Source organism: Rhinatrema bivittatum, chromosome 9 (genome assembly GCF_901001135.1).
Source record: "Rhinatrema bivittatum chromosome 9, aRhiBiv1.1, whole genome shotgun sequence".
Lineage (NCBI taxonomy): Eukaryota > Metazoa > Chordata > Amphibia > Gymnophiona > Rhinatrematidae > Rhinatrema > Rhinatrema bivittatum.
The window spans coordinates 255,761,267-255,778,322 of record NC_042623.1 but is presented as its reverse complement, the minus strand read 5'-3'; the positions used below and the strand labels follow the sequence as shown (position 1 = coordinate 255,778,322).

The window sequence follows — 17,056 nt, the reverse complement described above, 5'->3', positions numbered from 1 at the left end:
GAAGGCAATATGTTATACTTCGGTATAAAAAAAAGACTCTAAATAAATATATAAATATGTACACTTCGTGTAGCTTTAAAAATCTGTCTCTCGCTCCTTTTTTTTGTTTGTTTGAAAGGCATATGATAAATAATGATATGCTGAATACATTTCCTGCCCCTCTCCTAAATGGCCATACTTGGCACATCGCTTAAACCACCCTAGTGACTTATAGGAACAGTCTGTGAGTGAAAAATCTCAGTTCTCCGAAACTGTGCATTACAAAAGAAAACTATGACGATGACATTCAGGTTGGTCCTTTCCAGAACTGACATCCTGAAAAACACGATGACCATTCTGTTATCTCTAGTGATGCCAGTTCTTGAGCTTAGGATTTCCTTGCAGTGGCTTTTAGCACCAGGTGGTTTCTTCAAATAACATCATTAGGCTCATCTGATGATCGGAAGATTTTAATGAAACACCATCTGCTTCATACAATAATGAACCATGCATACAAATGGCTGATAAGGTGTAGGAAAGTACATTTTTAGAAGTGTCTACCACAGGAGAAGATGACAATGTACAAGTAGTCAACTAAAGTCTAGTAGTCTTGTAAAGACAAATTTTTGGGGTTTTTTTTTTTTGCAGGTATTACATTTACTTCAGCATATTCACATTTTTTGCCAGCCTATTCACAAACATGGCTCATAATGAGGTTGATTTAGGATAACCATTCATGCCGATGATCTGTGTAATATTTTTTCTGAGTATGCTCCAGCAAAGTCCAGATCGTGTTACTTTCACACCATGTCTTCGGAATTTTTCTGGTAATAATTTGTCGGAAACTTCCTCCACCCTAACAATGTAAACATAAACCGAAAAAATAAAATGGAAATGCATGTATATATAGCCAGTATATTTGCTATACACAGTTTTCTGTAGACCTTATTATTGTATGTACATTCTGGAAGCTATCAGATGTTACAATTAGTAATTATACTGCAATCGATACCTATGGTTTTAATATATTGAAAAGATGTTTATTTTTTCAATTGGATTATGAGTTTTGATTAGCAGGCATACTGTATTTACCAGTAACGTATATATATTTTCTAACTGCTTTCCAGACCATGTTGGTTCTCTTCCCTTTTTCATAGCTCTGGAGAATACTTCAGAAATCAAACTGACATCAACTGTACATGATTCTAGAGACACTGTTCACATTTAAAAAGCTCACAGTTCTGCAGGGAACACGGTAATACTATGTAAATCTACGTTGCTAGGAAAGACAGGTATTCTTTCAAATGAAGGCATAAAGCAACAGGAAAAACTATGCAATAAAATTCTACCTTGCTGTCACCAGTGATTCTCCTTATTTTTTTTTCTTTCAAGAGAAGTGCAATTTTTAAACCTAAATTGCAAAACATACCAAAAACTACTTTGCAAGAGGTGAATGAAATTTGATGAATTATGATAGTTTCAATAAATGTAGAATCCTATAACATAGCTTAAATCAATTTAAGGATGCATTTTGAAGTCCGTCCTTCCTGGCAGTTTGTGAACCCATTGACTGAATGGGGTTACCAACTGCCTCATCTAAAGAAACTGAGAAGGTCCTGATTATACCTCAGGGTACCCCTGGACTTTGTAGTTTTCTCTTGTATGTAGAAAGGGAGGACTACAAAGCCATAGATACAATGCAAACCCCACCCCCAAAAACAAGGATTGATTCAGTCTATTCAGATGACCCTAATGTTTGCTTAGCTGAAATGTTATTAATCTTTCAAATAATTTGCTACCCCCATTATATTTATTAAAAGACCAATTTGATATTCATATTTTGTTTAAGCAATGACTCCTCACAGAATCGAACATTTATGGGCACGGAACCCCCTGTCTAAAGGAAATGAAGTTGAAGAAACAAGACCAATGCAAGTTCCACATCCCAGATGGAGCACTGAATGGACAGTTAATGCCCTATCCAGGAGGTTATTGCTTATAATAATATAACATTTATTTTAGGGTTCTATGAATTATTTCTAAGAATACTTTTTTTTTTTTTTTTTTTTAACAAAAAGCCATTGAGATGAATACCTAATGTATTGAGTAAGAACGGCATTTCTAGGGGTTTGATACCCTATATTCCTTTCAATCAGACTGTTTAGAATTTAACTGATGATTTTATTGAATTTATAGTATGAGGTACAGTTTATTTCTCATCAGTTAATAAAGTCAAGGGAGATGCAATATCTGGTAAAAGTACCAGTTACTGTAGTTCTTTCCTTACCCTATGTACCATTTGCTATCATCGAATCCAAGAGTGCTTCCTGGAATTCCAGATTGCGTTTTAAGGAATCGGGGGACTCGACGCTCTAGCAGAAGTATTGTAGAGGCCACCTACAAAAATTAGATACATTACATATAGAAATCAGAAGCTAGAGAGCTAGGGACCCTACAGTACGCTTTAGCAAACATGTTAAGATCATTGTGTGCATGCTACACAAACAGGTGAATTTTCAAAGGGCCGCGCGCATAAATATCTGGACTTATGTGCATTGCCGGGCTCCGAGCACGCCACATGCATTTTCAAAAGGGCCCAGCCACGTGCATAAGTCATGTTAAGTGCACAACTGCCAGGCCCTGAAAAGGGGCTGGCCGGGGAGCGTAGTCTGGGTGGGGCAGGGTGGGATGGAGGCCAGCCGGGATAGCAGCCATTAGCCGCTGTTCCGGGAAAGCGCACGCCGGCAGCTGGCCGGCGCGTGGAAGTTGCTTCTGTTCCAATGGAACAGTAAGTAAAAAAACAAAAAAAAAATGGGGATAGTTAGGGTTAGGTTAGGGGTCAGGGAGGAGAGGGGAAGAGGTAGGAAGGGTAGGGTTAGGGATAGGAAAGTTCCCTCCCAGTCTGATCCTTAATTGGAGCGGACTGGGAGGGAACTGGGAGAGGCCCGATTGCATCGCTGTGCATAATTTATTAAAATTCATCCCCCTGCGCGCGCTGCCCGCATGGATTTTAAAATCCGGCGTGCATGTACATGCGGCCATGAGATTTTATAACATGCGCGCGCCAGCTAACTGCATGTTATTTAATGCCTGCTAGAGCTCATTATCTTACAAATGTTAGTAGAGGACAAGTTAATCAGCATGAGTATGCCAAACTAAGCATGACCTTAGATCTCAGCTAACTTGTAGCAGAACACATGAAACTGAAGCCCATGATGAGATACTTTACAACTTTACCCATGGACTCTTAGAGATGAATACATTTGACCACACTTCTCTTTGACAAAACATAGCTAACCCTTACTTTTTAGGATAATCCTTACACACATACACATATTCGTAACACAAATATGTCTTCTCACCTGACAATAAAGAAGACATAAACGATTTCATACTGGTGTGAAAAGAAACAGGCTTCCAGGTATTGGTAGGATTAGTGCAGTCATTGCTGTGAGTAGTCTAGTCTGGCTACTGTGCACTGCAAGCATTAAGAGGGGTGGGAGTGTGTGTGAGTGTGAGTGTGTGTGTGTGTGTGTGAGTGAGTGAGTGTGTGTGTGTGTGTAGGGGGGCTCCAGCCCCAGCTCCTGGCTAGTCAAAAAAGCATTAGGTTTCCCACAGAAGGGTGCTCTCCCCAGTGCCAAACAACTTACCAGGGAGTCCCCAGTCCTTCACCCACCCCACTTTTTATATTAAAAAACGTTTTCACAAGGCGCCAGCAAGACTACGGAGATATAGAGGAGAGGAAGCAATGACAGAAGAGACATACTTTAACTCATAAAAACACCTTTCTTTATACAAGGCAAATAAACTTCCAAATAATACGTTACCAGAGGACAAAGGTTTTTGTTTACATCGACATTGTTGCTGTAGACAAAGAACAGGCATTCACAGACTTAAGGCTGAATAGCAGTCTAAGTCTTGACATTTTTTTCAGCTGACCAATTGTTTTGATTTACGTGCAAAGCTCATTTCTGTGAGCTTGGAGGCAGTGGTGGACTGTGTGGTGCAGCCTTTGTGGTGGAAGGTGGATTGAAGATAGGAGGCTGGTCCGTTCCCTCCTGAGTCACGCTTGCCAGATTACTCCCTGGGTATCCCTTTTGCATGATTCCTTTTGTTCCCAACTACATTCTAACACATCACATTTTGAAGATATTTACTGACATAATGCAGATGGTTCTAAACATGCAGTCATGTCCATTTTCTGCTTTCCTGGAATTCTTTGGTCTTCTTTGATCTCCTCATCTGGAGTGTACTAGCTTTCCTACTTCTTACATTTTCACTGACAAGCAAACTCATTTACCAGGCTTATTCTTATACCTCTTGGAACCCAGCAGAAAGAGTCGTGAGTTAAGGAGAGGCATGCTCAGTTTAGCATGTTCATGCTATTTATAGCATGCCCTTGGTAAGTAACATGCTCATTCTATTTAGAAAATGCATTTTTGGGTTTCTGTGCATGAGAATAGCATGAACACATTATTTCTGTCATTTCTTACCCTGAGCAGGCAAGTTTTCTTTGCATCACACTAAGTGGCTTTTTTTGGTGAGCCCACGCTAAAACTAATTTTGTACAATTTTTATTGTATAGGTCCCTTAATGTGCTCAGTCTTCATAATGCAGACAGATTTGGGAGGCTTCAGTGCTAAATTCACAATGCAGCAGGAATTTGAACTGGATTATTCTGTTGGATGGACAAAATCAGTGAGCCTCCCTTTTGCTGAGAAATAGGCTGACACAACTGAGAAAAAAGAAGGAAAAGCACTGGAAATAAACATTGTTTCTCGCAGATGAAAGGGTTTATAGGTTTTGGTAGTAGGACTGGGGGAAGGGGATGTGGAAGAGGGGAAGATTGCCATCATCTGGATAGGAACAGAAATAGCTGTTAGGGAATTAGAAGGTTGGACTTGATAGACCTCTGGTCATCTTTACATCTAATCAACTATGTATAATATAGCCAATGTCTAAATTTATTTATTGATTTTAAATGTATTATTACCTTCTTTGGAGGGGTCAGTGGTGGTGCCAGGCAGCAGGACAATGCAAGTAATGCTGCTACAGAAATGGGCTATATCGTTGGACCCTACGGGTGGGTGAGGATCAATACCACATCTGCAGTGGAAATCAGAGTTGACTGGCACTTGTGGCAGCAGAGGCAGGAGCTGCTCAAAAGTGAGGCCTTGGCTCACAGGGATGAAGTCTGTCAGGGGATGAACAACAGGACTGGCAGCAGGCAAGCACTACAAGAATGACAGTAGCAGATTTCACCATGGGGTGGCTCTAGCATGTCAACAGGGTGTATTGAACATGATTAAAACAGATGGAGAGTTTATTTTTAACAGGAGGCGGTGTCCTGGATTCAGAGAGTTGCACTACATCTTTGGTCCACCTAAATCACTGCAGCTGCAACCATAGGAACCGACTTTTGAAAATGGTTGGGAGTGCTGAATTCAACACAAGTTATAGCACCCCCAGAAAAAAAAAGGATCAAAGGAGAACACGGTGGGTTGCAAGTGTGACTGATCAGCCTGGATTTAAATATCCAGAGAGGTGCAGGAAATGTGGACATAGAGGAGACTCATGTGGCTAAAATAAAAACTAGGGAAGAGTCAAAGACCCACCAGTCATTCTTCTACCCAACCCCAGCTCATTCCCACCAGTCTCCTCCCAACTGCTCTATCCCCTCCCCTGTCACCACCACTCTTTTACAAATCTACTTTTCTCTCATTCTAATTTTCTCTCCTCATCTTTTCCTATTCCCCCTCCTTAAGATCATGAGAGGTCTTGAACGTGTAGATGTGAATCGGTTATTTACACTTTCGAATAATAGAAGGACTAGGGGGCATTCCATGAAGTTAGCAAGTAGCACATTTAAGACTAATCGGAGAAAATTATTTTTCACTCAACGCACAATAAAGCTCTGGAATTTGTTGCCAGAGGATGTGGTTAGGGCAGTTAGTGTAGCTGGGTTCAAAAAAGGTTTGGATAAGTTCTTGGAGGAGAAGTCCATTAATGGCTATTAATCAATTATACTTAGGGAATAGCCACTGCTATTAATTGCATCAGTAGCATGGGTTCTTCTTAGTGTTTGGGTACTTGCCAGGTTCTTGTGGCCTGGTTTTGGCCTCTGTTGGAAACAGGATGCTGGGCTTGATGGACCCTTGATCTGACCCAGCATGGCAATTTCTTATGTTCTTATGTTCTAGCTCCACTTCTTACATCCCCTTAAACTGCTCTGTTCCCCATTTCCCATTGACCTGTTCTTTACTGTTCCCCTCCCAATCCCTCCACTCCCCAGCAGGTTTCTCCTCCTCACCCTTGCTTAGCCAGCTGTTCTCCTTTGCAGGCTTGGTTCATGTATACCTTCACTAATTCCCATCCCTCCTCAGCCATTAGGCTTCCCTTCAATGACAGGCTCAAATCACCTTTCAATTTGTGATTTCCCCCTCTTCCATAAACTTGGCTCACTTCTCTGCTCTGTACTCCCTGAGCCCAGGTACTTTTTATTCTGGGCCTAACCCTTCCTCCCCATCTCTTGGCCTGCACAAATTCCAGTCTCATGTCTGCAGAGTCCACGTAAGGCCCCCCACCACCTGCACGTCCTAAGCTCTAGCAGCTCAGTAATCAGTATCTCCCCAGCTCCAAGCCCAGAGCTGCATGTGGGACTCCCTGCCCTAGATTTGGAAACCCCGGAAATATGAATTTATTTTTGTGAACAAGGCTCACCTCATTTCCTCCTCAGTTCAAGCCCCGACCACAGCCCCTCTCAATACTGGAGATGACAATTTTCAATAAAGAGATTTAGAGCATATTATATATTGCTTGCCACCACAACGTCTACCCCTTCCCTATCCTTCCAGTAAAATATTGTATTTACCCTGGTGACTGCAGGGCTATAAGAAAAGGGCAGATACCACCTGCCCCACCCCTTGGATCCTGCCCAACTAGCACAGAAATCTTCATCAAACGTCGAATAAACAATTCCCAACCTTTGTGTCTGTAGTTTAATCTATCCTCTGTCTCTGCTGGCTGTTAGTTTCCTCTCTGCCTCCTCATTCCTTTTGTTTTAATTATTTTCTGATCTTCCTTTCATTTCTTTATCATTAATTATTTTTCCTCCATGTGTCCGTCTTTTTATCCACCAGCTGTCTCTCTGCAGCTCATTATCTTCTCTCACTTCCTCCTAGTCTCACGCCATCCTCCACTTTTCAACTCTTCTCATCTCTTCCCTTCACCATGATCCCCTCTTTTCTCTCAATCCTTCTTTTGGTTTACATTCCCTCCCCTATCAGCCTTCCTCCTTTCTTATCCACACAGCTTCTTTCCCAGTGCTCTTTTCTCTTCTTCCTTTCACCTAACCATTTACACCCCTGCTTCTCTTCTTATCAGAGCCCACGTCCTCTCTCCCAGTCTGCATTCCCTTCTCTCTTTTCTCAGCACTTCCCCCTCTTCACAGCCTATGTTCCTTCTTCTCAGCCCTCTCTGCTACTCTACCAGCCCCTCTTGTCTACTCCTCTCCAAGTTGCTCTTCCCCTCACATTTCCTCGCCTTCTCCTCTCCCGGCCAGAATTCCTTCTTTCGGTTCCTCTACCAGACCTCACAGCAGTATTCTCTCTCCCAGCCAGCATCCCCTTTTAAACCATCTCCCAGCAGTTCTCTCTCAAGCTCCTCTGTCCCTCTTCCCTTTATCAGCAGCCTTCCCCCCATCTCTACTGCACCTCAGGAAGCCTGTCTTTCCTACACTGCTGCGCGAATCTCAAACCCTTCCATTAACTGAGTGAAGATTAACGGTGGTTAAAGAGGATTGGTAAGTATAGCTTTCAGAAATTTTTGGGCTTATAAAAGTTGGTGAAAGGTGAAATTAAGGGATATATTCTTTAGAGTTTGTGTGTGTCTGAGGTAATAAGCAAGCCAGAGATAGTTAATTCCAGTATCTGTCTTTCCCACCCACTCAACCCTTGATTTTTAGGCACGAGACAGTTTTTCATCAAAAATCAATCAGGGTCTTATCTAAATCATACTATTGTACCAGCCCTTACTGAAAGTTTAATCATCCCCTTGTAGGAAACTAGCTGATTAATTAGTAAATTCACCTGTAAATTTAAACTACTCTCATTCCAACTCCCTTAGTATCTTAAACTTAACTAGGAACTCAATAAAACTAAGATGAAGGCAGCAGTCCAGCAACAAGAGGGAGGCTTTCCAGTCTTTTGCATTGAGTGTCACATGTATGATTTTTTACCTGCCGGTGAGAGATTGTATGTGTGCACCCGGTGCAAAGAGCTCCTGGCTCTCAGGGAACGAGTCCGATCTCTGGAAGCTAGAGTAGCAGACTTGGAGGAGCTGAGAGAGACAGAGAGGTACATTGACGAGACCTTCAGGGACATAGTAGTCAAGTCCCAAATCCAGTCTGGCAGCCCTAGTGCTGCCTTGGATCAGAAAGGTCTCCCAGTAGGAGAACATCACCCTGGTGTAGCGGGAAGTGATCCTGTAGCAAGGACCTGCTCTCCAGGTGATGTATTGTCCTCTCGCACCGAGGACAAGTCTCCCAGGGCTACTGCCCAGGAGGGAAGGGTTAGGCCTGCCATCATAGTTGGCGATTCAATTATTAGAAATGTAGATAGCAGGGTGGCTGGTGGACGTGAGGACCGCCTGGTAACTTGCCTGCCTGGTGCAAAGGTGGCAGACCTCACGCGCCACCTAGATAGGATTATAGATAGTGCTGGGGAGGAGCCGGCTGTCGTGGTACATGTGGGCAACAACGACATAGGAAAGTGTGGGAGAGAGGTTCTGGAAGCCAAATTTAGGATATTAGGTAGGAAGCTAAAATCCAGAACCTCCAGGGTGGCATTCTCTGAAATGCTTCCTGTTCCACGTGCAGGACCCCAGAGGCAGGCAGAGCTCCAGAGTTTCAATGCGTGGATGAGACGATGGTGTAGGGAAGAGGGATTCAGCTTTGTAAGGAACTGGGGAAACTTTTGGGGAAAGGGGAGACTTTTCCGAAAGGATGGGCTCCACCTTAACCAGAGTGGAACCAAGCTGCTGGCACTAACTTTCAAAAAGGAGATAGAGCAGCTTTTAAACTAGAACAAAGGGGAAAGCCGACAGTCACTCAGCAGTGCATGGTTCGGAGAAATGTATCCTTGAAGGATACTAATGAAACAGGAGAGTTAGGGCATCCCAACAGAGAGGTTCCATTAAAAGCAAATATAGTCCATATGCCTATATGTAAAAAATCACCAAAACTAATGATTTCCAAATTATCCCTAACAACTGAAAAGCAGGTTGTTAAAACAAACAAAAAACACACTTTGAAATGTCTATATGCCAATGCCAGAAGTTTAAGAAGTAAGATGGGAGAGTTAGAGTGTATAGCAGCAAATGATGAGATTGACATAATTGGCATCACAGAAACTTGGTGGAAGGAGGATAACCAATGGGACAGTGCTATATCAGGGTACAAATTATATCGCAATGATAGGGAGGATCAACTTGGTGGGGGTGTGGCACTTTATGTCCGGGAGGGTATAGAGTCCAACAGGCTAAAGATCATACAAGAGACTAAATGCTCAGTAGAATCTATATGGGTAGAAATCCCATGTGTGTTGGGTAAGAGTATAGTGATAGGAGTATACTACCGTCCACCTGGACAAAGTGGTCAGACAGATGATGAAATGCTAAGAGAAATCAGGGAAGCAAACCAATTTGGCAGTGCAATAATAATGGGAGATTTCAATTACCTATCACAGGAAATGTGGAACCCAAAAACAATTTCAAAAATTGGCCTAAGAAGGTGTCAGCAAGCCTTGACGTTATGTGTCACTCTCAAGCAGACACTAACCGGTCTTATCTATCATTCACCTTCATCATAATTTTAATGCAACAAACTTTTTTTCTTTTTTCAATTATTTAAAAATGTCCTCCATTCTTGATAAACAAATGACTCTTTCAAATAGCATTAGTAAGAAAAGCCCTACACGGGCCGGTGTTTCGCTGGGTAAGCTTCCTCAGGGGCATATAGAGACACTTCAGTTGTAGAGCCACATTTCTAAAAAGAGAATAAGTAAAGAAGAATCGCACGTCAGATAAAATAAGAGGTGAAATCAATACTTATCTCATGACACCACGGCTACCATTTCAGACGGGACCAGACGTCTCAACCATCTTAGAGGGAAGGAAATGGAGGAACCCGAACCGAGGCTAGCGTTCCTTTAAATGATGTCAACCATCAATCATGATTTTGAAACATCTGTCAGATGATCGTAATTTGAGTGACGTCAGCCATCAATCATGAATCGGTGTTAAGCAATCTATCAATCATGATTTGGAAAAAAACCTAGAATTCAACCTATAAAAACATGGAAGTCCAGCTCAGTGTTTAATCCTGATGGGTGAACAGTTTGTAAACGATAGATCCACCGCTGTTCAGATTGCAGCAACATATGTTCCCGATTGCCTCCCCGCCAATGTACAGGAATGTGTTCAATGGCACAGAATCGTAAATCATCAAAAGTATGTCCCATCTCTGTACAGTGGGAAACTAAAGGTTCATTGGCTCTGACGGTTCTAATATTGCTACGATGTTCTATCATCCTCGTCTTCAATAGGCGTTTTGTTTTGCCAATATAAATGAGGGAACAAGGACATTGTATTAAGTATATCACCATGATAGATGCACACGTGGTGTGGTGTCGCAAAAATATTTTATAACCAGAGGGTACGGTAAATTGATCTGAGATTGTCATAGAAGACGGGCAAACGGAGCAATTATTGCAAGGCTTGTGTGAACCTGATAACCTATATGATGTATATGACATCATAGAGCTGTCCGATTTCACCAAAAAATTTTTTAAATTCATGGCACGGGAAAAAGTAATTCGTGGGGGAGCATGAAAAATCGCATTAGTTTGTAACACATGCCAATTTTGTAGAATAGATTGACGAATTTTAAAGGCAACAGAAGAATATGGTAGAATACATGTATGGCGTGAGGATTCTTCATTAGATCGCGGGAGAAAGAGCCACTCGCGATGTGAATATTTTGCACGTAAGTAAGCTCTTCGGATACTGGAGCGTGGATATCCTCTAGCTGAGAAGCGTTCGCACAAAAGTTTCGATTGCACCTCAAAGTCGGACATAGTGGTACAAATCCTTCTAAGACGGATAAATTGACTCACAGGTAAGTTCTGTTTAAAATTTCTCGGGTGTGCACTGGAGTAATGTAGATAGGTGTTCGAACTGACTGATTTTCGAAAAAGGGATGTCATGAATTTTCCATCAATCATAGTAATCCGTATATCGAGAAACGTTATGGAAGTAGTCTCAATGGTGGCAGTGAATTTTAGATGACGATTTAAGGTGTTAAGCCAGCATAAAAATGATCCAAAAAGATCTTTGTCGCCTTTCCACAGTACAAAGACGTCGTCAATGTACCGCTTCCACACAAAAAGCTGACTTTTGAAAGGATGATCTTGAAGCCATTTCTCTTCAAAAAAATGCATGTACAGGTTTGCCAAATCAGGAGCCATGGTGGCTCCCATAGCAGTACCACACGTCTGGAGAAAAAACTCTTGATTAAAGGCGAAAAAATTCTTCTTCAGGGCTATTTGTAACAGTTTCACCAGAAAATCACTAGGGATTCGATGGGGGCGTGGTCGCTGTTCAAAAAATGTTTCTGCAATCTCAATGGCCTCGTCCTGAGGGATAGATGTATAAAGGGCCTCAACATCTAAGGTAGCCATCTGTAGATCGGTGGTATCAACCTGGGGTTGTTCTAAAAAGGTAATCATATCTGCAGAATCTCTAATAAAGGAAGGCATGGACGGAATAAATGGTGCCAAAAAATGATCTACAAAACGGGACAATGGTTCCAAAACTGAGTCGCAGCCGGATACAATCGGGCGCCCTGGAGGATGGTCAATACTCTTATGTATCATCGTACATGAACATCGTACATGAACATCGTAGCAATATTAGAACCGTCAGAGCCAATGAACCTTTAGTTTCCCACTGTACAGAGATGGGACATACTTTTGATGATTTACGATTCTGTGCCATTGAACACATTCCTGTACATTGGCGGGGAGGCAATCGGGAACATATGTTGCTGCAATCTGAACAGCGGTGGATCTATCGTTTACAAACTGTTCACCCATCAGGATTAAACACTGAGCTGGACTTACATGTTTTTTTAGGTTGAATTCTAGGTTTTTTTCCAAATCATGATTGATAGATTGCTTAACACCGATTCATGATTGATGGCTGACGTCACTCAAATTACGATCATCTGACAGATGTTTCAAAATCATGATTGATGGTTGACATAATTTAAAGGAACGCTAGCCTCGGTTCGGGTTCCTCCATTTCCTTCCCTCTAAGATGGTTGAGACGTCTGGTCCCGTCTGAAATGGTAGCCGTGGTGTCATGAGATAAGTATTGATTTCACCTCTTATTTTATCTGACGTGCGATTCTTCTTTACTTATTCTCTTTTTAGAAATGTGGCTCTACAACTGAAGTGTCTCTATATGCCCCTGAGGAAGCTTACCCAGCGAAACACCGGCCCGTGTAGGGCTTTTCTTACTAATGCTATTTGAAAGAGTCATTTGTTTATCAAGAATGGAGGACATTTTTAAATAATTGAAAAAAGAAAAAAAGTTTGTTGCATTAAAATTATGATGAAGGTGAATGATAGATAAGACCGGTTAGTGTCTGCTTGAGAGTGACACATAACGCCAAGGCTTGCTGACACCTTCTTAGGCCAATTTTTGAAATTGTTTTTGGGTTCCACATTTCCTGTGATAGATTATATGTTGTGGTTAACCGCTGACTCCCTTGTGTGAGTAGTGTATCACTGACCTCGAGTCATGGAGACCGAACCGGTTGTTCCTCTAAAGACATTGAGCTTCTCTGAAGCCGAGCTACAGGCGTTGCTACAGCAGCCATCTTCCTTTACTACAGCCGCCAGTTCAGCCTCACCTGATTTGCAATGGTTCACCTTGCAAAAATTACTACGCCGCTCTATTCGGACTACTGCACATGCTGAGACTTTATTAGAATATTGCCGGATCCAACGGATTCCTCGGGGTCTGCGAATGATCAAGGCACCCCACTTATACAAAGAAGACACAGATTTTGTTTCCGATGGAATGCTGTACTTAATAAGTGCAGCCTCGACTTAATGATTTTAATCATTAAGAAATCACAAGCTTCAGAGATATTGATTCGTGAAGAAATTGAATTGACTAAAACGATGTTGATTTCTTCAGTTGACCAGGAGCAATTCACAGCGCAGATGAAGTCTACTGAAGAACTGATGGATAAGTTTCGTTCCGATCTGCGCAAGTTTAAATATGAAAAATTATGTCGGGACGAACGCGATTACACCAAGGGGTTTGTCTACCCCTGGATGACACAAGAATATATTGCCAAAGTCTCCCGACATGTTACTTTTGATTCAAGTGGCGAAGAATTGTCTTCTGGTGATGATGAGATGCGCTCTCGCCCCCCGCGTTCTGAATCATACACCTCATCAGCATCTTTTTTAGGACCATCCTCCCGCGGCACCCGCCGACCATATCGCAATCGGTACAATCGATATCAACCAAGCGGACGTTCAGAGACCTACGAACCGCGAGTGACACGATCACAGCGAGAAAAGAATCCTTGATTTTGAATTTATCTTCTAAAACGTTATCATCAATTCAGATTCAGGTCCTAGAACGGGGACTATCCTTTGTACCCACTCATCGTGGAGATAAATTCTCCCTGCAGGTGGCTGTGTTTCATTTTGTTTGGAACCTTAAGATAAAAAATTTTTTTCCACCCACACACCATCTATAGATGTATCCATATTGTCCAATCCATCTACATGGAGTCCACCTGGACCTGAAGATCCAGCATTAAAAGTTTTTTATGACCTAATTTCACATGATATCTCTGCTTTGGATTTAACTGACTCTACTTTTCAAAATCTATCACGTTTGGAAAAAACTGCATTACAGGAGTTACAATCAGCGCCAGACCTTATTATAAAACCAGCTGACAAAGGTGGCAAGATAGTTGTACAGAACAGAACTGATTATGAATCTGAAATTATGCGTCAACTTGATGATACACATTATTACCAACGTCTTGAGACGAATCCCACTTCTGAGATACAAGAACTCATATCTTTGGTTGTGCAGTCAGGTGTGAAATCTGGCTTTTTGACTTTGAAAGAAGCCAATTTTCTAACTAAGAAATATCCTCATGTCCCAGTGTTTTACAAACTTCCAAAGATACATAAGAGTATTGACCATCCTCCAGGGCGCCCGATTGTATCCGGCTGCGACTCAGTTTTGGAACCATTGTCCCGTTTTGTAGATCATTTTTTGGCACCATTTATTCCGTCCATGCCTTCCTTTATTAGAGATTCTGCAGATATGATTACCTTTTTAGAACAACTCCAGGTTGATACCACCGATCTACAGATGGCTACCTTAGATGTTGAGGCCCTTTATACATCTATCCCTCAGGACGAGGCCATTGAGATTGCAGAAACATTTTTTGAACAGCGACCACGCCCCCATCGAATCCCTAGTGATTTTCTGGTGAAACTGTTACAAATAGCCCTGAAGAAGAATTTTTTCGCCTTTAATCAAGAGTTTTTTCTCCAGATGTGTGGTACTGCTATGGGAGCCACCATGGCTCCTGATTTGGCAAACCTGTACATGCATTTTTTTGAAGAGAAATGGCTTCAAGATCATCCTTTCAAAAGTCAGCTTTTTGTGTGGAAGCGGTACATTGACGACGTCTTTGTACTGTGGAAAGGCGACAAAGACCTTTTTGGATCATTTTTATGCTGGCTTAACACCTTAAATCGTCATCTAAAATTCACTGCCACCATTGAGACTACTTCCATAACGTTTCTCGATATACGGATTACTATGATTGATGGAAAATTCATGACATCCCTTTTTCGAAAATCAGTCAGTTCGAACACCTATCTACATTACTCCAGTGCACACCCGAGAAATTTTAAACAGAACTTACCTGTGAGTCAATTTATCCGTCTTAGAAGGATTTGTACCACTATGTCCGACTTTGAGGTGCAATCGAAACTTTTGTGCGAACGCTTCTCAGCTAGAGGATATCCACGCTCCAGTATCCGAAGAGCTTACTTACGTGCAAAATATTCACATCGCGAGTGGCTCTTTCTCCCGCGATCTAATGAAGAATCCTCACGCCATACATGTATTCTACCATATTCTTCTGTTGCCTTTAAAATTTGTCAATCTATTCTACAAAATTGGCATGTGTTACAAACTAATGCGATTTTTCATGCTCCCCCACGAATTACTTTTTCCCGTGCCATGAATTTAAAAAAATTTTTGGTGAAATCGGACAGCTCTATGATGTCATATACATCATATAGGTTATCAGGTTCACACAAGCCTTGCAATAATTGCTCCGTTTGCCCGTCTTCTATGACAATCTCAGATCAATTTACCGTACCCTCTGGTTATAAAATATTTTTGCGACACCACACCACTTGTGCATCTATCATGGTGATATACTTAATACAATGTCCTTGTTCCCTCATTTATATTGGCAAAACAAAACGCCTATTGAAGACGAGGATGATAGAACATCGTAGCAATATTAGAACCGTCAGAGCCAATGAACCTTTAGTTTCCCACTGTACAGAGATGGGACATACTTTTGATGATTTACGATTCTGTGCCATTGAACACATTCCTGTACATTGGCGGGGAGGCAATCGGGAACATATGTTGCTGCAATCTGAACAGCGGTGGATCTATCGTTTACAAACTGTTCACCCATCAGGATTAAACACTGAGCTGGACTTACATGTTTTTTTAGGTTGAATTCTAGGTTTTTTTTCCAAATCATGATTGATAGATTGCTTAACACCGATTCATGATTGATGGCTGACGTCACTCAAATTACGATCATCTGACAGATGTTTCAAAATCATGATTGATGGTTGACATCATTTAAAGGAACGCTAGCCTCGGTTCGGGTTCCTCCATTTCCTTCCCTCTAAGATGGTTGAGAAGTCTGGTCCCGTCTGAAATGGTAGCCGTGGTGTCATGAGATAAGTATTGATTTCACCTCTTATTTTATCTGACGTGCGATTCTTCTTTACTTATTCTCTTTTTAGAAATGTGGCTCTACAACTGAAGTGTCTCTATATGCCCCTGAGGAAGCTTACCCAGCGAAACACCGGCCCGTGTAGGGCTTTTCTTACTAATGCTATTTGAAAGAGTCATTTGTTTATCAAGAATGGAGGACATTTTTAAATAATTGAAAAAAGAAAAAAAGTTTGTTGCATTAAAATTATGATGAAGGTGAATGATAGATAAGACCGGTTAGTGTCTGCTTGAGAGTGACACATAACGTCAAGGCTTGCTGACACCTTCTTAGGCCAATTTTTGAAATTGTTTTTGGGTTCCACATTTCCTGTGATAGATTATATGTTGTGGTTAACCGCTGACTCCCTTGTGTGAGTAGATTTCAATTACCCCAATATTGACTGGGTAAATGTAACATCAGGACTTGCTAGAGATATAAAATTCCTGGATGTAACAAATGATTGTTTCATGGAGCAATTGGTTCAGGAACCAACAAGAGAGGGAGCTATTTTAGATTTAATTCTTAGTGGAACACAGGATTTGGTGAGAGAGGTAACGGTGGTGGGGCCACTTGGCAACAGTGATCATAACATGATCAAATTTAAACTAATAACTGGTAGGGGGACAATAAGTAAATCTGCAGCTCTAACACTAAACTTTCAAAAGGGAAACTTTCATAAAATGAGGAAAATAGTCAGAAAAAAACTGAAAGGTGCAGCTCCAAAGGTTAAAAGTGTTCAACAGGCTTGGACATTGTTTAAAAATACAATCCTAGAGGCGCAGTCCATATGTATTCCACGCATTAAGAAAGGAGGAAGGAAGGCAAAACGATTACCGTCATGGTTAAAAGGTGAGGTGAAAGAGGCTATTTTAGCCAAAAAATCATCCTTCAAAAATTGGAAGAAAGATCCATCTGAAGAAAATAGGATAAAACATAAGCATTGTCAAG

General features: G+C 41.6%; 1 protein-coding gene across 1 annotated transcript in view; it reads right to left on the bottom strand.

Annotated features, from left to right (window-relative positions):
• Positions 1-504: 504 nt before the first annotated feature.
• The window catches only part of LOC115099077 (transient receptor potential cation channel subfamily V member 6-like), a 64,246-nt gene continuing 47,694 nt past the window's right edge, over positions 505-17,056 (bottom strand). The window contains 2 exon segments of the mRNA XM_029616382.1: positions 505-835; positions 2,267-2,376. Of these exon segments, the coding sequence (XP_029472242.1) occupies positions 685-835; positions 2,267-2,376 (261 nt within the window). The 3' untranslated portion in view covers positions 505-684.